The sequence below is a fragment of the Lagenorhynchus albirostris genome, chromosome 10 (genome assembly GCF_949774975.1).
Source record: "Lagenorhynchus albirostris chromosome 10, mLagAlb1.1, whole genome shotgun sequence".
NCBI classification, from domain to species: Eukaryota; Metazoa; Chordata; class Mammalia; order Artiodactyla; family Delphinidae; genus Lagenorhynchus; species Lagenorhynchus albirostris.
This window is the reverse complement of record NC_083104.1, coordinates 60,164,865-60,188,881: the sequence shown is the minus strand read 5'-3', so window position 1 is coordinate 60,188,881 and position 24,017 is coordinate 60,164,865. Positions and strand designations below refer to the sequence as shown.

Here is a 24,017-nt window from a genome sequence, read left to right as displayed (position 1 = left end):
GGGGGCAGCTTAAAGGAAACCCGGGAACATCTTCCTTACCTTTTACAGGCAGCCCCTTCTCTGTACAAAATGTGTTTGTGAAAGCACAGAAGAAATGAAATGTGAGGAAGTCACATAAGAGATATTTAGGTTGGAGGCCCAGAAACTAAAACATAAGATAAAAAATCCTTAGTAACAGCTCCCCCTTTACACACAACCTTCAAGGACAGAGTTCCAGAATTCCAGACAGGTCCCTTGCTTTGGCTTTTTTTTCCTATGTAATAAAAGACTGTAGATGGCCTTCAATTCCATGAGCAGACATTTGAGGCTAAGAATTGACTCTCTTGCCTCACCTGATGATTTTGTACATCTCTGTCCGAAGTGCATCAGCTGTATGAGATTTAATATCCCAACACCAGCATCAGCAGTCATTTTTCCAATGTTCATTTATGTAAAAAAAAAAGATGCAAAAAAGTATTCAAATTATTGACAAATGCTGCTGAACAAAGGCAGTAATTTTACTGAAATGGGTCACAGGCAAGGCAGCTCTCAAAATATTCCTTTGTCATGACTGAGTAACATAATCCAAAACCCCGGCATAAAAACCTGTGTAGAGAGGGCATTAATATACTGCATGAAAGGGAAGGTAATATACTCAGTCAGAAATTTGAACAGACAAGCAACCCCGTGTATTGTTAAATCCAAATTTCAGACACTTCCTGGGGCCTCCCTGTCAGTCTTTTATAACGTGGAATGAATTAGGTTGACGTGATTATCCTCTAATTATGTCTAGCTGCATTCTTCAGTACGGAAATGGCATTCTGACTGGAGTTGAAGGTAGAAGTCTGAGGAGGAAAGGGTGTTGCAGGAGATCAGGGGCACTTGGGGTAGGGCAAGCCTATTAGATGCGGAGGAAAGTGCTCTGGGAAACCAAAAAACAGCCTGAGAGCAGTGGTACCCAGAGGAGAAGGAGGATGAGAAAGAGGAGGGAAAACAGCAGAACCAAATTTCAAATACTTTGTGTTTTCTCACATGTGCCCTAGTGACTCCAACTATTTTACCCACTTAATCCCATTCATCGTTTCATCAAACATTTACCGAACATCAAATATTCAACACACAGTGAGTAAGGACCCATCACACGCCAAATGCCACACAAGGCTATGGAGAAACAAGATGAAAAGTACACAGTACCTGCTTTGAGAAGACAGATGTGTCAGTCCCCACACCTGGGGTCCTCATCTGGTCCTGGAGGGAGATGTTCAGGATTAAAGGAGGATTGTGAGATAAACGGAGGAAAGAGGCAATGTTTAATCCTCCTTTTGAAGTAGGAGTAGGAATTGCCACACACACACAAAAAAAAGAGTAGAATTCCAGCACTGGCAACAGTATGAAAACACAGGACAGTGAACATGAGGCAGCTGAGCCTTGTCTGAGTTTAGGGTATGCACCCGTTGGAGGTGGTTGGAGCTGAGGCTGCAAAAAAATTACTAATCTCGCAGGCAGACAGTGTGGGAAGTCAGATCTGACTACAGGTAACTAATTCTGCCAACAGTATAGCAAGAGGCGAACTGAAACCAGAGGCAAGGAGACCAGATAACAGACTATCGTAAGAGCCGGTTCCTTCCCTGTCCCCAGCTTTATGTTTGTCACCACGACATTGTATTCCATCAGATGCTCCTCCCCTCTCCAGCTACTGCCCTTATCAGGTGACTACACAATTCATCTTCCAAACAGGTACATTCTTAAGAGTGAGTGGAAGCACCAAAACAATAGGCATAAACTCAAATTCTTTCTGGCAAAGAGGGTGATAAAATCTTTCCATCACTGGGGCAGGGGGACATGTTAGCACAACACAGATTTTGATCTGAGAAAAATGGCAACTCTTGCTTTTCCATTTAGCTTCTGTTTTTTAAATTACTGTTTGGTATGCTCTGAGTTTATAAATTCTAGCATGTGGGCTGTCAACGGTTCAGCTCAAGAGGGGAACAGTTTACTAATTTGCTGATATTCAACCCACCAGTGCATTCCACTGGGGCATGTAAACAACCTCCATTATCAAAATGGAAATAGCATCCATTCTGTGACCACCCTAGGTTGGCTGCCCTCCGGGCTGGCCTTCCATCTGTCAGTTAACGTGTACTCAGGAAATATAAATTCATTTGAACAATAATCTTAAAAAACATGATCAGGAAACTATATTCTCTTAAATATATATATATATATAACATTTCCAAAGTCAAATACTGATATCCAGTAAAAAAAGTTTCCTACCATTTCTTTGAACAATATAGAGAACAAAGAATTACCAAACAGATTTAAGATGAATTTTTTTTTAGTTGTCTGTATTATTCTTGTACACTCTCCCTATCAGTTGGCAGCATCTCTCTGTTTTCCTAAGCTACACACACTACTTCAGCTTTAATTAAAAGGCCCGTTGCCATAGTTTCTCAGAGAAAAGCTCAAGGCATGCTTGAGTCCATTATTTTCTTGAGGTTTCTAGAGAAATTGTAACATAGCAGTAGCCAGCCAAAATTTCCCAATTTTACCTCCCACCCAGTACAGCAGATGACTCAGACATATAGCTAGGTATTCCGAATATTTTTAAGAGAGTCTAAACAACTAGGAATGTTACTTAAAATTCAGCCTTTGCTTTCTTCTGTTCTGCCACGTCGGTAATGTAACCAGCAGACCCAGAATGAGGGGGAATTCAGCCTAACAAATACACTGACTGCATCTGTGGAAACACCAGCACATTTTCTTTCTAACAATAATGGAGAAAATGCACTGTATTTGCATGTTGTTATAATCTTATTGCTCTGTATCTTATAACTCAGAAATGTAAATTCCAATATGTTGGAAAAAAAGCTCTCAGAAAATAGATTAAATAATGGAAATTCATTTCTTTGAGGATTTCAAAAATTAACAAGTGGAGCTCAGAGAACCTTACTTCTTTAAGTTAAAACTTGCTTCCGGGACTTCCCTGGTGGCACAGTGGTTAAGAATCCACGTTCCAATGCAGGGGACACGGGTTCGAGCCCTGGTCCAGGAAGATCCCACATGCCACAGAACAACTAAGCCCGTGAGCCACAACTACTGAGCCCGCGCTCTAGAGCCCGTGAGCCGCAACTACTGAGCCCGTGTACTGCAACTACCGAAGCCCGCGCACCTACAGCCCATGCTCCACAACAAGAGAAGCCACCGCAATGAGAAGCCCACATGCAGCAATGAAGACCCAACGCAGCCAAAATTTAATTAATTAATTTAATTTTAATTAATAAAAAAAGAAAACTTGCTTCTGAGTCCCCACCCTGCTTTCAGATGGCAATTACCACTATCTCTAAGTCCTGAAGAGCAAGCTCAAAGGTTATTCTCAGTTTTCAAGGTTAAAGGCTGTAAGTTAACACTGATCCCTATGAACCTTAGGAAGGGCAAATGCCAGTTCAGCTCATTGTAATTCAGCCCCACTTTCCTGTTTCTCGGTAGCTATGAGCATGGGCTCTGCAGGTAAAAGAGCCAAGGCTGGGATTTCAGCTTTGGGAGTCACTGGGCAAGGGCTGATTAAATGAGATAGAACATCTATAAAGACAGGCACACTCTCAGAAAATGGCAGCTATTATCATTCCCCATAACTAGGTCATCTCCAGCACAGGATGTAGAGCAGGGTGAGATCTCACTATTTTCAGAAGAGCCTAAAAGCATCCTGCTCCCCTTGACTATCATTTTACAAACTAATATAGGAGTGGGATAGGGAGGGTGGGAGGGAGGGAGACGCAAGAGGGAAGAGATATGGTAACATATGTATATGTATAACTGATTCACTTTGTTATAAAGCAGAAACTAACACACCATTGTAGAGCAATTATACTCCAATAAAGATGTTAAAAAAAAACTAATATAAACTACTCAATTACTGATCTTTCCAACCTAAATGTCACACAAATCATTTGACTTTCTCATTCTGTATCACCAAACTTCCTTTTATTCTCTCTTCTATATACAATGAGGAGATTCTAAAAAGTATTTGAGAGATAGAAGGGCCATTTTCCCAACCAGGAGCACAGGGAAATTAAATATGTCCTGTGGTATTAGATGATAGGTATTTACTATCATCTAATGCGGTGAATAAACGCGTGGAGAATGAAGGTGCCATTCTGTCATAGCTATTATGCTATGCATCCCTTTATCTTTCCATTTGAGTGGCTTAGGTATTTTAAAAATCACATATATTACTGTCACTGATTCTCACAGGTCCTGTTAAAAGACAGAGGGACTTCCCTGGTGGTCCAGTGGTTAAGACTCCACGCTTCCAATGCAGGGGGTACGGATTTGATCCCTGGTTGGGGAACTAAGATCCCACATGCTACATGGCCCAAAATAAATAAACAAATAAAATTGTAAAAAAAAAAAAAAAAAAGAACAGGCATTGCTATTTCTAGTTTACCCAAAGAGAAAGGGAATCTCAGCAATAATAAGTGACTTACCCTCAAGGTGAGCTAAGGAACAGGCTTGACCGCAGGTCTTCAATGCCTAAGTCAGGACCCTCCCTACCACCTCTCTGTATGGTCAGGACCCTCCCCACTACACCTCTCACGCGGCCCTATCACTGCAGCATGATGAAGGGGGGGGGGCTGAGAAACATCTCCCCAGGGAGCTTCTATAGCCCCATATATTCCTGAACACACACTTCTGCAGTTCAAACAAACAAACTTGGAGCAATCGCATCAGCCTGAAGGGTACCTCCTACCTCCTGGCTGCAGGAAAAAGATCTGAGCTGGCATTTCAAGTTGTAGACTGGGGACAACTTTGTGAATTACTATTTCTCCAAGTATCACGGGTAATTTACAGGAGTTTTTCTACCACATCTCACACCTGAGCTCAATCCGCCCTGCCAAGGCACTGCCCAGAGCGACCCTAACTAGGCAGGATATCTAGTCAGTTCACTGCAGGAGTTCTTAACTGGGGTCTACCTCTGCCCCAGGATCCACAGATGAGCATGAAGAGGGCCCCTGAAGGCACCTGAAAGTATGTGAGAAAGTATACGTCTATGTAGCTCTAATTTTTCTGGAGATGTGGACCAGAGCTTTCATGAGATTCTCAGAATGTCCACCAACAGTTAAGATCCTGTAGAAGGACTTCAGAACGGTAGAAATTAATTAGACCTCATTATTATTATTTTATTTTTAAAAATTTTTAAGTTTCTATTTGTGACTACTCACTTAAAAAAAAAAAAGTTGGACCATCTCACCAAATCTTCCCAAATATATCTGTAATTCCTTCAGGACGCCCTACAGCAGCTTTCAAAACAAGAGAGTTACAATCTGGATCTGCTGGAAATGCTCGCAGAGGCCTGCTGCCTCCTCGCTGCAGCCACTACAGGCTGGGTCAGGTCAGGGATTTGATTCTCCAGAGCTGGTCAGTTAGTTATTGAAACCTAACAGTCTATTGCTAAATTACTTCTTTTTTTATATAAATTTATTTTATTTATTTATTTTTGGCTGCATTGGGTCTTCCTCGCTGCGCGTGGGCTTTCTCTAGTTGCGGCGAGTGAGGGCTGCTCTTCGTTGCCGTGCGTGGGCTTCTCATTGCAGTGGTTTCTCTTGTTGCAGAGCACAGGCACCAGGCACACAGGCTTCAGTAGTTGTGGCACGTGGGCTCAAGAGCACAGGCTCAGTAGTTGCGGTGCATGGACTTAGTTGCTCCGTGGCATGTGGGATCTTCCCGGACCAGGGCTTGAACCCGTGTCCCCTGCATTGGCAGGTGGATTCTTAACCACTGAGCCACCAGGGAAGCCCCTGATAAATTACTTCTTAATGTGAGAGTTCTATTCTCTTTGTAAATAAAATCTGCAGGTATTGCAATCTATTTGGTTTTCAAGAATTAGTGGAAAATCCAGAAAATCTGGAGAATGACAAGACTGAACAAAAAGAAAAGAAATTTTTTTCAAATGACAATGTATTGAAGTTAGATTCCTAAAAATTCTGCATAATAATGAAATAGGGGGACTCTTCAGTACTGCATGAGTTATATGTAGCAATACACATTTCTGCCAACCTCATCTTAACTAGATGGCAAAATGCTATGAGATTTTCCAAAAACTAAATAATAAAAGAAGGAAAGCAATGGGCTTAAGGTGGAGGGTGGATAGACTAATTAAAAACGGACTGGTTCTGGGACTTCCCTGGTGGTCCAGTGGGTAAGACTTCGCACTCCCAATGCAGGGGGCCCAGGTTCGTTCCCTGGTCGGGGAACTACATCCCACATGCCGCAACTATGAGCCGGCATGCCTCAACTATGAGCCCACATGCCACAACTAAAAAAGATCCCACATGCCTCAACAAAGATCCCGTGTGCCATAACACCCAGTGCAGCCAAAAATAAATAAATAAATAAATAAATCTTTTTTAAACAGACTGGCTCTGGTTACAATAAATTAGAACAAGCACATGCCTCCCACTGAGCATGGCTGTACACCTGGACAGAATGCACTGAGTAGCTTCTGAGGATCCTGAAAAGCAAAGAGTAGCGAGAGGTTTGAAGTAAAAAGGCCAGAATTCGAAGTACCACCAAACCAGTGATGAGTTTGCCATGTTTGCTCTCCAGTATCCCCCAGACTGAATGCAAGCAAGCAGCTCAGCCTGAAACCCAGAGCTGGGTACTGAGCTGAGGCAGAGACAGCTCCAGGAAAAGTCCCCTCATTCTGGCTTGAGGAGTGAAGAAGAGAATTCTTAAGACTCAGAGTGCAGAAATCCCCCATCTTTTTCTTCTCTGAGTTCTCTTAAGCCTCAGCTTTCAAGCAATCCCACGAGCAGTGACATTAGAAATCCCAAAGGAGGAGAAAATAAAACTCTTAGGAAGGAAACCTTCCTTTCTGATCCCAAGAAACTAGGACAAACTCCCATTGTATTCTTTCCCTCTCTTCCTGCCACCTGGCCCTGGACACAAGCACAGTCACAGAAGTGTGCAACGAATAGGGGAGCAAACCCCAACCTTCTGGCTGGATGAACACAAAAGGAACCAACAAAAGTAATACCAACCCTACAGAAATTAAAAGGAGCAAAAGAGAATACTATTAGGCCAACAAATTAGACAATTTAGATAAAATGAACAAATTTCCAGAAAGACACAAATTATCAAACTGACTCAAGAAAAAATAGAAAATCTTAAGAGGTATACATAAAGAATTTGAATACTTAAATTTTAAATTAAAATCATCAATTATGTGAAGAATTGCTCCAGATGACTGGCCAGGAGACTATGCAAGATTTCCTGCAGTGGAGGAAATTTCTTTAAGAAGACTATTTAGTTTGCTAGAACTTTCCATTTTATTTAGTTTCTGTAACGAATGTATTGTCCAAAATGCCCATTTCGTTTTTAAAGATGGAACTCGAAACTCAGTATTTCAATAAAGTAAAAAATAAAATAAAATAAAATAAAAATGGGCAAAGATTTGAACATTTCACTAAGATCTCTGAACTGCTAACAAGCACACGAAAAAAATGCTCAAAATCATTAGTCATTAGGGAAATGCAAATGAAAACTAAAGTGATACCACTTCAGACCCACTAGAAGAGCTATGATCAAAAAGACAATAACAAGTATTGTCAAGGATGTGGAGAAACTGGAACCCTCATACCCTGCTGTTGAGAATGTTACACTGAACAGCCACTTTGGAAAACAGTTTGACAATTTCCTCAAAAAATTAAATACATACTTACCATACAAGCTAGGAATTCTACTCCTAGGTATCTGCCCAAGATAAATAGAAACATATGTCCACACAAAGATTTCAAGCAAATATCCACAGCAGCATTATTTATAATAGCTAAAAATTGGGGGAAAATCCAATGTCCATCAACTGGTGAATGGATAAATGAAGTGTGGTATAGTCATAGAATAAAGTACTATTTAGCAATAAAAATGAACAAACTATTGATACATGCTACAACATGGATGAACCTAGAAAACATTAACATGCGTGAAAGAAGCCAGAGATGCAAAAGACTACCTATTATATGATTCCACTTACATACAATGTCCAGAAAAGGCAAATCCACAGATACCAAAAGCAGATTCATGGTTTTGCAGGTTAGGGGTAGGAACAGGGATCAGTGGAAAACAGGCATGAGAAATCTTTCTGGGGTGATGGAAAATATTCTAAAACTGGAAAGTATAGCCCCCAAAATTGTTGAAATGGTTAGGCTTAAAAATTTCAGGTGGAAGTAATTTTTATACAGATGTAAGTGAAGGTATTAGAAAAGACTGCCCAGGGAAAACGACAGAAAAAGCTCAAAATGAGTGTTTTAGAGATAGTAGACAGCAGCAAACTAAACATAAATCAAAAGATTAGCTACAAAATTGCAAAAGTGGCCACAACACTATTTAACTTCTCCCATCAGCCCTCTATTTCCCCCACTCCCCAAAACAATGTGTGAGCAGAGGCCGTCTATGAGCTGAGAGCCTAGACCTCAAGAGGCCTAGTGCACTTCCAGTCTTGCTGCTATTGGAACCTGAATCTAACTGCATGTGAACCAGCCTGGGTTGGCTTGATGGAAGAGGACAGACCACGTAGAGGCAAACTGTGAGTCAGCCAGAAGCTGACCAACAATGCATGACTGCATTGTTGCATCATCTTCTTAAATTGTGTGATGGCTGCACAACGTTGTAAACACTAAAAATCATTGAATGGTACATTTTTAATGGGTGAACTGTATAGTATGTGAATTATATCTCAATAAAGCTATTTGAAAAATTATGAGCAAGGGAATACGCTGGGAATGTCAACATCTAAGTAGGAAGAGGGTCCAGTGCAGGAACAGAGGGAGCCGTGGCCAGAGAAAAAAGGTTGGGGGTGGGGGAGAGTTTCAAGAAGGGATCAGTGGCCAACAAAGTCCAATGCAAGATAAGTCGATTAAACCTAAGGTGGAAATATGTGATGTAACAATTTAGAACTCAATGTTGAGCTAAGGGTGAGTGGTTTCAAGTCGTAGCAGCAGAAGCCAGATTTTACTAAATTGAGGAGTAAATGAGAGGAGAGGAATAGGAGATGGCAGATTTCAGAGAACTTTTCTTAAGAGAAGAGCTGGTGGTATAGGGAGGTTTACGTTGTTTTCAAAAGGACGCACCTATGATGTTTATGTGTTAGAAACAGGGGCCAGGAGAGAGGGAGCATCAGAAGAGAAAGGAGGGGACGACTCACAGAACAGCTCCCAAGAGACAGGAAGACAAGGAATTCATGGCATAAGCATAAAATACCCATAGGGAGGACAGATGAAGTTTTCCTTGGGCTGGGAGGGAAGATTAAGATGCCACTTAGTTTGTAGGGGCAAGAAGTTGTTCTCTGTGAGTTAGGAGACAAAAGTCACTGGCTGAGGGCGAAGGGCTAGGCTTGAGGATTTGAGGAGGAAATAGACATTCAGATTATTATGGGAGAGGGATTTTCTTCAAGGAAGAAGTTTAAAAGCAGAGACACATTTCAAATACTTTTAAAAACTGTAATATATTACATAGCCTTGTACATAATAAATTGCCTGCAAATTTACTATGCTTTGCATTAGGAGTTGTAATGACCACAGGAGCAGGTTGTCACAAACCCCTGGACATATGGTGTCTGCAGTCAAATATAACCCAGTGATGCTTGAGCACTAGACCTGAAACATGCAATGCGCTGCAAGAGTACAGCTTCGGCGTGACCAGAAAGACCCCCAGCCAATCATGGTCCCAGGCCTCCGCAGCTGAGGCCACAACTCTCCACTCTCCGTAACAGAGAAAAAAGAGTGATCAGGCTGTTTGGCCATAGTTACTAGAAAAGAAATCAAAAGTCTTTCCTTCTCTTGAGAGGGCTCACAGCAGGTGTCCTCCTAAGGCATTCAAATAAAATAATGTTCTGTCAAAGCCTTTGTCAGCTGTCAAGTGGTACACAAAAATTATTTTTTATTATAGCTGGCACCTACTTATATTTCCATCTTGATGTGATCTCAAGACCCCTTTCTTCTAATCATACTGGCGTGTTCTGAGCTCTGAAAACAGGTGTGTTTCCTTAATCGTTGCCTATTCTTAAGCGGTTCTGCTGGCCTGGGGGTTTGCTCTGAGCCCCTGTCTGTCTAGCCAGGTACTACTCAGCCTGCATGCTGCAGCAGAAATATCACCCCCTCCTGGAAGGCTTCTCTGATCACCCCAGCCAGAAGCAATCATATCATCAGAAGTATTCCAACCATTCCTTTTCTATACATAATTTGTTACTTTGTGTTTATGCTAATTGTATCTTTATCTTTACCTGCCTTCAGTTCCTAGAAGGAATCATGTTTTACATGATGCCTTTTTTTAGCAGGATGCTTTTTTGCACGTAACAGAAACAGGGCCTGTTTACTCTGAAGGAGATTCAGAGATCATCTTCATGTTACCAGTGAAAACAGAAAGTCTGAATCTCAGAGACCCTAAAAGACTAGACCAAGACGGCACAGTTTGTTAGTGGCAGAGCTGGAACCCAAAGCCAGGACTTTGAACTCTTACTCCTGTAATCCTTCCATTAAACCAATACTTGTTATTAGCCTGTTTCTATGTTGTAACTGCAATCTCAAAAAGAGTCATTCCTAACCCTTGAGGTTAGACAAAGATTTCAGACTTCTCCGAAAAAGCTTTTGTTTCCACTTTCATCTAGACTGGATTTAAAAGGTTTGGATGCATGAAAAAAAAAGTGGGTTTTCTTCTTTCTTCTTCTTCTTCTTTTGCTTTTAGCATTCTGCTTTGTTGCCACGTAGCTAAAGTAAGGGTAAATTATATGGTGGTAGTGACTTTGGTGAATGGGGTGAATTTGTCTTTCTCACAAATGTACTGGCTTTACTTGCACAGCTTGGCCTCTGATGCTCCCATCAGATTTGTGATTCATAGTTGGATGTCAGTTCAGTTACTGGAGCAGAAGAAACCAGTAACTATAAAATTTCAGCACTGATATTGGGAGTGACCTGGAAGTCATCGTCAAGGCAGGGACTACACCTCAGACCCATTCTTATTCCTGTCCTCTAATACCATACCTCATAAAGGATGAAAAAGTAAATGTTTGTTTTTAAAATAATTGTGTGAAACAAAATGAACCCTGTATCATGTGTGGAATTCAACTTAAGACTGATTTAATCAGCATAAACTAACTTAGACCTAGAATTTAACTCTAGGCAAAGAATTTATTTATAAAGATAACCTAATTGTAAAAGAGAGCTAAATAATAAACTATCAGTTTCTCTAATCCACTGAGTAACCCTTAATGAAAGATGCAAATTCCACAACAAGCTGTGAACTATGGGTATTCCACTGACCATTTTTCCATGGTTTGGTGCAGGGATTCTCTGGAAACATGATGAGGCCAAGAGGGTCAGTGTGGACCATCCTTTCATCTACGATAACGTGGAAAATTACTGGAAAAACCCAAAGGATTTGCCCATTCAGCTCTGTAAGAAATCGCCACTAAAAATTCACTCCACTTAGCCTCTCTCTTTCATTGAGAATTTTGGGCATATGATTCTTTGAGCTGTGAGTGACACAGTTAAACACTACACAGCAGACAAAATGTAGCTGGGGGTTCCTGTCTTACTGAGTCCTTATCTCGCTTGAGTTAACTAGAGTTAACTCTTTTGGTTCCTTTCCCTTAAACAGGAAGTGAAGATATTTACTCAATCCTGATGGACACAAAACACCCTCCTGCCTCTGCTGATATCAAACAAGGCTGCCCTTATTCCACCGAGCTGATGAATAGGGATCATGTACCACTGTTCATGCTGGGTATTCTCCAAGGGCATTATATGTAATTGTCTTCACTCTACTGAAGGGCTCACAAGGTTCTTTCTTGTAATCTAATGGTACCTCAATTACCCATATCACTTTCCGAGATTTCCTTAAAATCAGGACTGTCACTGTCTGATCTTCACCACAGGCATCTAGGGAAACAGTTAAGCATTGTGTAAAGTCACAGCATCAAACATTATTAAGTCCCCAGGAAAAGTATCCTTCTTAGAGACCCAGAATGAACACTTGGTTTCCAGACTGCGTCCCATCTCCATGTGAAATCACCTCTCATCACTATATATATTGTTTATTACTATATATATGGTACAAGTATTTTATTTTCATATACAAAGCACATATTTCTAGCTATCTAACTGGGCCTTTTATCTGTCAGAGAATTGGAGATTGAGCCCTTGCTGAGTAGATTAATAATTTTACATTCTCATATGCTATTATTAAAACTTAGAGAACTCTTAAGCCAGTAGAGATGAGTTTGCAAGTATATGAAAATAAAAAGGGGCTGTTGGTGGTTATGGTTCCCAAACATCTCATAAATCTCTGAATCATTTATTTCTAGCTTCATGAGGAAGAAACTGAGTTGAAGAAAGGTGTTTATTATCCACTTAGTGAGGGGGGAAAAGCTGCAGCCCCTCACAAGAGACACGTGGCTTTTTTTCCTGCTGCAGAACTTCCCCAAAGCACACTGAGTCCTGATGCCATGGTTTCCCCCGTGGAGAAGTATTTCTCTTCCTACCTGGGAAGAAACATCCTGAAATTTCCTCTCCAGTTGGACTTTCCTGGACGTGTGGAAAGCAGAAGCAATATCCTCCGCCAAGCAAAGCAGCCAAGAGCTAACTGAACTTCCTCATGTGTTCCAGGGCTTTCCCAAAGCTCTTTCACATTTCAAAATAAGTCCGCAGATCCTAAACCCATTTTCCTCATTTGACAGCCACGGCAATACTGAGAGTGAATTATCTACTGACTGAGATTGGGATGAGGAATAGAATACTCGACAGGACTATAACTTGTAGGAAAATCAAAACATTTTCTTTGATACTTATTTTGCAGCAGCTACTGCTACAAAGCAACAAGAATAGCCATTATGTGACACAAGTTCTAATTTTCTAACACGCTAGAATCCAAAAACTTCATAGGTATTTCTCAAGGAGAAAATCCTGCTGGAAATGGCATTTTGGTAGAAACGGAGAAGGAAAAAAAATCCCCTCTGTTTTCCGTAGAGGAAAATGTCTTATTTGTGGCGAACATGAAACAATGATGAAATATGACATTCTCATGGAACAGTCTCACAATTTTTACTTATAAAATGACATTCTTTGAGTAGTTTAACCCAGGGACTTGGTATGAAAAGGAACATGGGAGGCCTATCAACAAATGAAGCTAATACTGCATTGAACTTTCTGAGAAAAAAAAATCTAACCAAATACATTTTGTTATAATTAGTGATTCACATTTTTTAACACAAACTCCAGGGCAATGTTTTAAAGTCTAGAAAGATAAAATAAGAGTTGGGATTCAGCAAATGCTGAATTCTGAGCAACGTCCTGAGAATGTGCATTTTTCTTTTTGGCCCAATTCTGAGTTGTATTTGCCCAGTTACAAGAACTGGCACTCACAGAGAATTTTTCACTCATTTGATAAATACTTAAGAGCCCATTATACACCAGGCAGTGGGGATATAGCCCTAAACAAGAGAGACTTGGTCCATGCCGTCATGATGTTCCCAGCCCGGCAGACAAGGCAAATACGAAGCACACACAGGATGTCAACCTGTACCAGGAATCTTGTGAAATGAGCTATGGCATTAAACAATCACTCCCAGCTTTCCTAACCAAATGCAAGCTCAGGACAAATGCTTAACTGACAGATAACTAGACAAAACGTAGACCTATCTCATTTTTTCTGCCTATGCTTTAGTTGAAACACTTGATGACTAATCTAACAACCCATAACAGGATTCTTATTCTGGTTCTATCATTTACACGTACTGGACTGGTGATTTCCTTTTAAAATGAAAATCCTAAATTTTGGTGTTCGCACCCTGGCTGTGATTTATTTTTTGTCACCTCTAAATGGGTTATTCTATTAAATTAATCAAGTATTCAAAAAGTGTTGGTTCATAACAGGCACAGCTTATGCTGTTTCACATAACTTTGAATTAATCTAATAAAGACTTTAAGATTTGTGGACAGATCTTTTATTTTTACACATTTTTAATTCAATTTTACAAAATGTAATGATACCTACCCAGTACTGAATAGCTACTATGAACTAAGTGGGGTTTTGTTAACATGATTACTGGTAAACCTGCCCTCCCCCTACAGCCCTATAAGGTACTATTGGCCCTATTTTATAGTTGAAGGGCTGAGAAGTTGAGAGAGTTTCCCAGCACCACACAGCTAGTTAGTGTAAAGGCAGCAATGGAACCTCTGATTATCTGACTGGTTATTTTATTCTCTTTACAGTCCTAAATTGAGTTAATAGTTCTCACCCACTGGGGTTCCATGTAGAATTATTCATTGTGCCACATTATAACGATGTTATAGTAATGCAGTAAAAGCTATCAAGCAACCAGAGTCCAATCAAACATCTAGGGTGGAATAAAACATTGGATTAACTAGTGAAATGAAATGTAAAATAACTTTTCAGGTAAATGGCAAGTCAATGGAGCGTTTCTAACTATGAAGTCTTTGCTAAAATGAGCAAAGGGCATCAAACATTGCTACCAGCACCCTCCTGGCTGTGTGAAACTCGTGGGAAAAGAGGGACAATCATCTCGCATTAAGTGGAGGGTTGGCCTGGAAATTCATCAAGAAATGCTGGGTCAGGGAGAGCTTGTGTTTCTCATTTTGGTCTATCTCCAGCGGAACTAGTCCTACAACAGTTCCACTGAATTGCTGCAAAGCCAGGTCACCTGTTTATGGAGGGATGGTCCACGTTTTGTTAGTAAAGCCAGATCACTACCACCATCGCTCTGCAAAAATCATCAGACATCCCCAGTAAAACATGGAGCTCTTTCCGGGTGAATAGGAATATAAACTTGAAAGTCTAAAGGAAAATGCACATGGATCAAACTGCTCTGCACCAGCTCCCTAAAAGCTCCCAGCTGAGGTTAGATACCCAAGTGAACAGCCGCCGCCAGCTGCCTGCACCCAGAAAGCTTCGGGCGATTTATAGATTGTCAAGGAAACTGAGATCCATCCCGAGGCTCAGTTCCTAAGGTCTGGCCGCTTTTAAGGGTTGTCTCACCCCTTCCAGCACAGCGGCTCCAGGACACAAGAGATCTGCCAATACCGTTCACTAGGCACTCATGCTGGGGAGTCACTTAAAAGGAAACACGTCCCTTTCGGCTTGGGGGTAGCATGCTCGCCATTCAACGCCCTACTGGCTTCTGAACACCCATATGATTAATATTGGTACCCAGCAAAGAGAACTTCTTCTGACCTTGAGCGTGCGCGCTAAATAAATTACCTCGGAACGAAAATGGTGTGATCTCAAAACAGCATCTGCGGGAAAAAAAAGAAAAACGAGACGTCAATTAACTCCTTGTTCTTCACCTGCCGAGTCACGGACGACTTACCCGGGGGACGAGGGTCGGGGAGGCGCGTTCCGGACGCCTCTAACGCAGTGGGGACAGCCTGCTGGGAGGGCTGTTTACTAGGCCATCGGTCTCTAGGTGATTTCTCCGCGAGAAGTTTCAGGGAAAGTTCTGGGGGAGTTGGGGAGCCCCGAACTCTCCATGCCCCACGGTCCAGCGCCGGCCGGAGGGTGGGGGTGGACGAGGCTGCCGCAGCCCGGACTGCGCTCCAGCCATCCGCAGGGCTTAAGCACACTGACACCAAGCATCTGGTGCGTTCCCCCCACCTCCCGGCGATCTGCTTCCCGCGGTCACCCCAATCCGGCCGACCCGAGGAGGGGGACAGGGACGCTAAACACGGAAACGCACTGGGCTAGGGGAGCGGGCGTGGATAGGGTAGAGGGAGCAGCGCGGAAGCCAGAGAGCGCGCTTCCCTCTTCAAATCGGCTTAAAGATTCCTTCCGGCCCGAGTAAGCCCGTCGCGGGGTGTCTTACCTCGGCTCCTTGAACGACCCGAAAAGACCGATTTCATCGGATGCCTCCCCTTCTGGAGCCTGCGGTGCCAGCAGCAGAAGAAGATGATGGTGGCGATGGTGCCCAGCAGAAGCAACAAGAGGAAAAGGGCACATTGGATGCTGTAGGGTCTCAGCAAGACGAGGAAAGCGGCGGCAATCATGGTGCGGGGCGAAGCGGCGGCGGCTGCCGGCGGGGCTGGAGGGCGGCGGCACAAGCACCCGCGCGGGGCGCACGCTGAGCTGCGGGCACGGGCGAGCGCAGCTCAGCGCGTCATGCCCGACGCTTGCGGCCCCGCGCCCGGCCCAATGGCTGCACACTCGCGTCCGCCGCGCTACGCGAGTGAGCCCGGGCTGCGGGCAGCGCTGGCCATGACTCAGCAGACGGCGACCTGGCACGGACTTGGCCGCGGGTAGCCCACCCCGCCCTCCCCGGGCGCCCCCGCCCCCACCCGTGCGCAGCCCCCGGGCGCAGCCCCGCCGGAGACGCGGCGGACGGGGAGGGGCAGCGCCGCCGGCAACGGGGCCACCTGGGCTCTGCGCATCGTCCCACGGCCACCGCCGGCCTCTGCATCCCCAAAGCCGGGAGCACGTGGGGCGGGGCGGGGACGCGGCGGCCCGCGGGGGGCGGGCGTGGGGCGTCGCGGCGGGGGCTCAGCGGATGACATCACGGCCGGGCTGCGGCAGCGCGGGCGCGCGGACATGGCTGCTACGGCTCCGGCGGCAGCCGCGGGCTGCGCCCGGGCCTGAGCGTCCAGCGCCATCCCGCGGGGCCGCCCGCCGGTCCGCACCGTCCGGGGGGCACGGGCCGGGCGCCCCTCCGTTCCCGGACGCCCGGGCTGCCACCTCTCCAGCCTCCCGTGCCCAGATCGCTGGAAGCCCGGCGACAGGGGGCGCCCCGGAGCCACGGGGAGACCGCGAGGCGCCGACTGGAGCCTGCAGGCGGTGCTGCCCCTGCTTCCCACCTCCCCGCGCCCCACCCCGAGGCTGGGGCTTCGGAGGATGCAGCTGGGTGAGCTATTGCTTGCGGGGGGGTTCCTGCACGCCGAAGCGTGAGCCCCGGGCAGGGCCTTTCCTGGGAATTGGGGTCCCCCGGAACGGGGGCCCGTCCCGTCCGTCCCCCCTGAACTGGGCGCGCTCCCCGGCGGAGCGCTCGGGTCTGCAGACTTGAACTCTGTCACTCAGCCGAGAAGGGGGCACTTTGCATCCTCTTGTATCCATGTTGACCCTAAAACCTTGCCTCCTTTAGTGCAATTGGAGGCAGAGGCAATTTCAGATTGAGGAACCAGCAGATGGAGGAAGTTGGAGATTGGCTTGTAAATATTTTGAGGAGAGATTTTGTAGGGCGAGTGAGGAAGTAGTGATCTATCACACTCAAAACGCACACACTCCCTTTCTCCCTCTTGCCCCCTCCCCTTTCTTCGTAATCAGCAAAAGGAATCCTGCAGTTGGAGATTTTCCTGGGGCCGCTGGCGCAGTGCGGACGCGGGAGGCGCGGCGGGGGCGCTGCAGTGGCCTCTGTCCCTGCGGCCGCCGGGCCACCTGGCCCGGACCAATTGCGACAGTGACCTCAGCCGGCCGGTGTTCTGTCGCCTTCTGCTGCTCCCGAGCCAGTGCTGGCTTTTCCCGTGCGGGGCTGGGTTTTGCTTGTTTTGTTTGCTCGCGTAGAGAAACTGCAATTATAGTGACAAGGTAACCCATTACTGCATTTGTGGAGTTGCTAGTAACTACTAGGGTGGACTCTGGAATATTTCGGAGACTGAAGAAATTGTGTCTTAATAAAGTATTTTGTAAAATTCCGGAAAGCAGTTCAAAAATCGATGACAATACTTAATTTTGTTATTTGTTTGTAGGATCTCAAGATCAGTGTGGTTTTCTAACTATACAAAATACACTATTCAGCTCTGCATAAAGGCTTACCATTGATGTTCTTAAGGCCTTTAACGTATTACCACGTGTAAGCATTAAAGGACACTCAAAAAGGCATTGAATAATGCACGTCTTAAATGCCAGATTCATCACCATGGGAAACAATGGATTGAGTTTTCTTATGTACATCTTGTTTCCTATGATAAAATAAGCATTATCTCATTCAGTTGTTCTGGTTTGAAGGTGGACCTTGCTTGCAGATGCTGTATAAAGTGAGAATGGTGAATCAGAGTGCCTGCAGGATGGGCTTACAAGGTCCCTGGCTCTGGGCCTGATAGGTAGCACTGCATTTGTGCAGGTCGCTCAAAGGTTTCCTGATACCGCAGCCACTGCAGTGGGAGACCACATTGCCATCCACTGTGCAGGGGTTATTGAGGAGAAGCCTGGGAGCCTGCCGTGTGGGGCACAACAGGAAAGGAAGAATTCTGTACCGCATTGCCTCACAGTGGCCTGGTGGAGTAATTTAAAACAACAACAAAACTGAATTAACCTTTTGCAAACATTGGGAGAAATAACTAATGAGGAAGGTCATCGTTACTTTATACTTATTGAGGAAAATTTGTGAGTGAGCTGAAATGGCCCTAAATATCCTTGAAACATGCCGAAGACCGCAAATACAGCATAGTAACCATTTTGCCCCAAACTGTGCATTTATAACAACAGAAAGCAACTAAATAGCAATTATGATTTTGAGTTACGACTTTAGCACAATTGTTATCACTCTGAGTCTTGCTGCAGCCATTTGTAAGTTTGAAGTGCACACAAGAACATCATTTATCTCTTTTGGCAGGCAAATACTTAACTGCCCTGCAGTAGGATTATAGATATTTCTTTTTAGATGCGTTCATTTCTGTTCTTTGCATCAGTTATCTCAAGGATACTAATAATAATAATAAGCAAACCAAATCGTTGAAAGAATTTAGTATTTAGGTTCCATTGTTTTCTGCTTTGTTTGTTGCTAATTTATCACTCCCTTCTCCAAATGGCATGTTATTAATTGCTTCTTTCTGTGTGTTTGTGTGATGCTAATGCGTTGTGGAATTCAATAAATATTAAATCAACCAATCAATCCTTTTTGGAAGTTAATTTAGTAAAATTCATACCTTTTCTTTCTGATAGATTTTCATTAAAAAATAATAATTGACATTATATCAAATTCACAAATTTAAAGTTTGGAGGTAGGGGTGGAGGAGGAAAGTCCATGGCCAAATCTTTCATACCAAAGAATGAAAAAATGAAAATGGAAAAGTATATATAATTTTTTGACTTTTTATTATAGTGAGCTAGCACTGTCACACAAGAGAAGACAAATGAGTTGGGGAAATTAGTTAAGAGAGTTTGGTATCTGGTATGTAGAAGATGGTCCACCCTGCAGCCCTTTTTCCCTTTAGATGCTCAACCAAATTGAGAACACACACGAGGAACCGAAAGGAAATTAAAATGTTAACCCTATTCAGGGTGAAGTCAGATTGAAGAGCATAGCTTAGGCTCAAAGCCAAAATGGGGCGTCTTATTCCTTTTCCACTAACTCTTCACCCCCGCCCAGTCACAGCTAAAGAATTACAGTCCTTCCCAACAGTAAAGCAGGAAAGAACCCTACCTGTACTACTTCTCACCTGAAGACCAGAGGCTAAAAAGAGCCTCACGCTCTCCAATCCACGAGGCCTGCAGCACGAGTGAGCAAGAGGCAGGACCGTGTGTGAGGAGGGACCTTTCATATACCAGCCCTGCCCATTGGTGGCCCCAGGCCCTCCCCAAGGCCCCTCATCACTGAGTCATTCTGCTCCCAAAGATAAGAGTAAGGGGCTTTCATAACATGACAGAAACATCTTCTGCAGTACCTCCCTAGAGGTAGGAAGTTATGGCACAAATTCCTGATGTTTGGGTCAGGGAGAAATACAGAAAAGAAGAGAAGGATCCATCTAAGCTGTGTGGTGACCAATTGAGGGAAAGGCAGGGATTGCAGAGGACTCAAGTTTTGGGCTCGGGTGAAGGAAGAGTTGTGAAGGCAGAGGTGACAAACTGAGTTTCAGACCCACTGAGGGGCAGAGGTGTCAGAAGGTCATCCGTGTGAAATTACCCATGAAAACACGGCTGGAGACTGAGAACCAGAGACAGATGGGAATCACCCACATCAATTTATAGTTGAAGTCACTGATGTGGATGAAATGACTATGGAAGAGAAAGTGTAGAAAGAACTGGTATCAGTTGAGGTCTATCCTGATGGGGCTTTTTCTGTAAACCTACATCGCTGGAAACGCCTTGTAGAGTAACTACGTGGTTTCCTTTACTCATAGAACTACGTGTTAGATCTGTGGGGAAGAACTACAAGACAGAGCTGCCAAGTGAACTGTGAAAAGCCAAACAGTCAAACTTTTTTTATCTTAGGTATTTGGCACATCCCAATGATCTCTACTGTTCTAGGGTGTGACAGCTTAGGAGTGAATATGATTTGAACTTAATGCATTTTTAAAGGGTATCTAAAATTCAGAACCAGGCAGATCCATCTCCTGACCCTAAACATGGTCCTAAAGAAAACTGCTTGAGGAAATTGGATCCCAAAGATTACAGGTGGGGAATTTTGAAGTTTGTCCATATTCCATTGGAGATCAAAGAAGCCCAACTAAAAGGATTGTGGACGGACTGACATGACAACTGTGGATTGAGCAAAACTTCTTTTTGCAAGGGCTACCTTATCTTGAAGTTTCTGGCTTTGGTGAAACAAAGGTGATTGGCAGTGGAAAAAATCAGAACATGTGAAATTCCTTAAAAATTTATTGACTGAAATAATTTTGCCTATGTTACACATAATTTAATAAAAAGAAAAAAACCTTTACACTTTGTGCAGAAAGTAAAAAAAAAAAAACCAAAAACTGGAATCAGAGCTTTGGAGATATCTTCCCCTTGTGGACTGGAGAAGGAGAGCAGATGACACGTGGGAAGTGCTTCCAGTTCAGGGGTTCCCAGGACAGATGCACATCTGGGGTAAGGAGCCTGAGGACTGAGGACCAGTGATGATGAGCCCTCTGCACACCTTCCGGGGAACTGGCTCATCACAGTGGGAGAGGCTGAACCCGGACGGGAGTGGATTGGAGAGGGACGAGGACGTGGGAAAGAGGCAAGAGTGCTGTCTACAGTCTTTGGTGAAATTTAACTCTAGAATGCATGGGTAGAAATGCAAGTAAAGCCTGAGTAAAGGGCAACACATGGGCTTTTGTCAGGACAGGGGTACAACTTGGGAGATGGAGCCAGCAGCGGGAGAGAAACTGAGAGTTGAAGGGAGGGGAGAAGGTGACCTCTCCAATGCATTTGTGGTTTAGATAGTTGTCCTCATGCTCCCTGGGTCCCCCAGACCAGTTCTTTCTGCTCTCAGACTGCCTTTGACTCTGCAGAATTAAAACTGACCCTGACTGGTTGTGATGGCTCCCTGCCCCTGGGCCCCTCCCCACCAGCCCTGGCTACTAATGCTCAGACTAGAAGAAGGATTTTTAGGGAAAGAGAACGAATGCCTTGGAATGTAGCTCTGGCTGTTTGTAAGCGTTTATTACAAACCTCGATAGAAGGTAGTAGATGACCCAACTGGTAATCACACAGAGACATTCCATTGGAATGTTACCCCCTTGAAAACAAAAAGTTTGGGTAAGAATGGCTCTAGCAATAAATGATTTGAAGTAAATCATACTGATTTTGGACTGGCAACCTTCTTGATCCTGAGTGAAGTTTTTTACTCTCAGAAATCAATGGCATGAAAGGAATTGGGAGGAATCTGAGGAAACATGTTGTATACCTGTTTATTCCCAAATAGTTTTCATGGCAGTCTGAGACCAGGGCCTATGCCAACCATATACATGTTCTTGTATTGAAAGTTCAAGGAGCTACATCATTTGGGAGCACCGACAGCAACTAACATAATCTTGGAGGCAATTTCCAGCCACCAGAATCAGGGGAGCCATCATACAGATGCATCACTATTGTCTTTTTAAATTTTGCATTTATGAAGGAGAAACAATTGTTATTTGCAATAATATCAAATATTTGCAGCAAATATATCCCAGGAAAGGACTTTATTTTACAGTAATAAAAACTTGGAAAATAACTCAAAGGCATCATTGTAAGAGAAAATATTTCAAATGACATCATCCCAAATTGTTCTTTTAATGTTTTAGAAATTTTAGAGCCTAATTAGGATTTGTTATCCTATGGGTGGCAAAATCCATGATAATGCTTGGAGGGAGGAGTTGTTCTTTTTTGTGAACATTACAGACTTCTCAAAAAAGTCTGCTGAGTTTGAGGCTTTAAAAACATCAGTATAATTGAATTCATGTACTCTATAATGCTTTGCAGACAGTTTTTGTAAAGTAATCATTTATTATCCACAAGCAAATAGAATTCATTTCCAGTTTCCACAATGAGTGTGGGATTAGTCATACAGCAAAATACTGAGTCATTTGGCCAGAAAGTTTACTCAGAGTTGTATGAACTGCCAATGGAAAATCTGAGAGCTGTTCATAAATCAAATTATAAAGCTCTCAGAGTTATAAATCACTGTGCAGTCTTGTTCATTATTATTCAGATAGTGTGAAATATTTCCACCATTTTTAAGAATGGGCAACTTACAAAACCAGTTTGAAAGCAGAAGTCATTGCCTTCTAGATCCAAGATAAGAGTTGCCATGTTCATTACAAGCATTTCAACATTCTTAACGGAAAAAAGGGAAAAAAGTAAGGTAAGAGGTTTATAAGTTACATAGTAAATATGTTATGAGATGAATAAATTCTTGATTAACTGATGTTTATGAATTAAATTCCAGATTGTCTTAATAAAACAACAGCAATATTTAATAGCTAAATTATCTCCATTTCTTACAATAATTTTTTGTAGGACTCTTGCGTTAAATATTTTGTGGTAGTAGCTTTGTATGCTAATGCATCAGCATGCTGATGGCCTGAAAGAATGTCACTAAGAGAACAGAGATAGCAAGCGTATCAAGGAAAATGGGATGAGTAACCGAAAATTAGTAAAAGATGTTTCAAACACACACAGTTCCAGAGAGTATTGAAATTATCCCAGTGTAATGACATCTCATGGATTTAGGAACAGAAAGAAAAATATGTCTTAAAATGTCTTTGTTGTTCCAAAATACTTTATGGAGTAAGACAGGGAAACAAATAGCAAACTCACTGAATTAGAATCCAGTAAAGTTTACATTTCAAAGAAGAAAGCCAAAAACCTAAAGCCTGTTCTTGGTCTTATCTCTGCTGTAGGAGCTTTTAGCCTGGAATTCACGAACAGGATTCTAGGGACCTGAAATTATATGTAAAACTGTGAGTCTCTTTAGAGGGACATGGTCCATAGTTTTCACCAGGTTCTTAAGGAGTTATTACCAAAAAGAAAAAGAGAATCCTCAAAAACCATACAAATCCACACAGATACCAAGGCTTCTGCAGCATCAAATCATTCTCTCATCCATCGGCATCACATCACCTAAGTGCCTCCCCTGAGACTGGGAGAAGGGTCTGGAGCACCATCAGCCTGGGATGAGCTGAGGAAGCACTCAGCTCTAACCTATACAAGTTCAGGGACATTTCCCCAATGCAGGCGAACACCGCCCACCCTACGGCTAAGTGGAGACAGTGTTCTCTGAGTTTCCTTGTCTTCCCGAGACTTTAAACAGATTGGGAGAGGGGCAAGAGAGTTCACTCTGTAACTTTCATTGGAATGTCAGTTTCAGCCCTGAGAAGGGAAGCCTGTATTAACTATCTAGGGCCACTTCACAACCATCCAGATGTTTGAATGCATAAGCCCATTCTGAGCGAAAAACACTGGTCCTAGAATTCAGTCTTCAGCTGAGTCTGCAAGGATCTCCATAGTCTTAAGGCTAAAAGAGAGGCAAGGACTTAGTATCAGGCTCCCAGAAACTACTCCTGGATATTCTGGTGAATGTAGCAGCCACTCCTCCTACATCCTGCCTAAGCCTCGGCTGTGAGGCTTTTCAACATCCAGCCTTCCCCGGACACCTGGGAGCTGGGGCCCTGGATCCTACCAGGATAACCCTGCCTGTGGTGTGGAAGACCGCCCACCCATCCTAGTGGCTGAGCTCCATCCACCCACTGTCTCTGGCTTCCCACGCTTGCCGTGCCTGTGAACCCCACCCCCTATATTCCCAGGACACTAGGTCCCCATGCCCTGTCACTGTGATCACATTCCATCACATTAAAAGGCTG

The 24,017-nt window shown here is 43.6% G+C and overlaps 2 protein-coding genes and 1 non-coding gene across 4 annotated transcripts in view; 2 read left to right on the top strand and 1 right to left on the bottom strand.

Annotated features, from left to right (window-relative positions):
- Nucleotides 1–16,080, bottom strand: part of DST (dystonin) — a 500,594-nt gene extending 484,514 nt beyond the window's left edge. The window contains exons 1-2 of one of the 2 annotated variants that reach the window (XM_060162516.1): nucleotides 15,848–16,080; nucleotides 15,247–15,281 (exon numbers count right to left, since the gene is read on the bottom strand). In XM_060162516.1, the coding sequence (XP_060018499.1) occupies nucleotides 15,247–15,281; nucleotides 15,848–16,028 (216 nt within the window). In that variant the 5' untranslated portion in view covers nucleotides 16,029–16,080. The remainder of the gene's footprint in view (nucleotides 1–15,246; nucleotides 15,282–15,847) is intronic. The other variant, XM_060162518.1, reaches the window with a different exon arrangement.
- Nucleotides 16,081–16,525: 445 nt separating this feature from the next.
- The window catches only part of BEND6 (BEN domain containing 6), a 58,285-nt gene continuing 50,793 nt past the window's right edge, over nucleotides 16,526–24,017 (top strand). The window contains exon 1 of the mRNA XM_060164107.1: nucleotides 16,526–16,876. Coding sequence (XP_060020090.1) covers nucleotides 16,526–16,876 — 351 coding nt within the window. The remainder of the gene's footprint in view (nucleotides 16,877–24,017) is intronic.
- LOC132528303 (small nucleolar RNA SNORA18) lies at nucleotides 20,001–20,131 on the top strand. Its single transcript, XR_009543182.1, has one exon. It is a non-coding gene; the product is annotated as a small nucleolar RNA SNORA18 (small nucleolar RNA).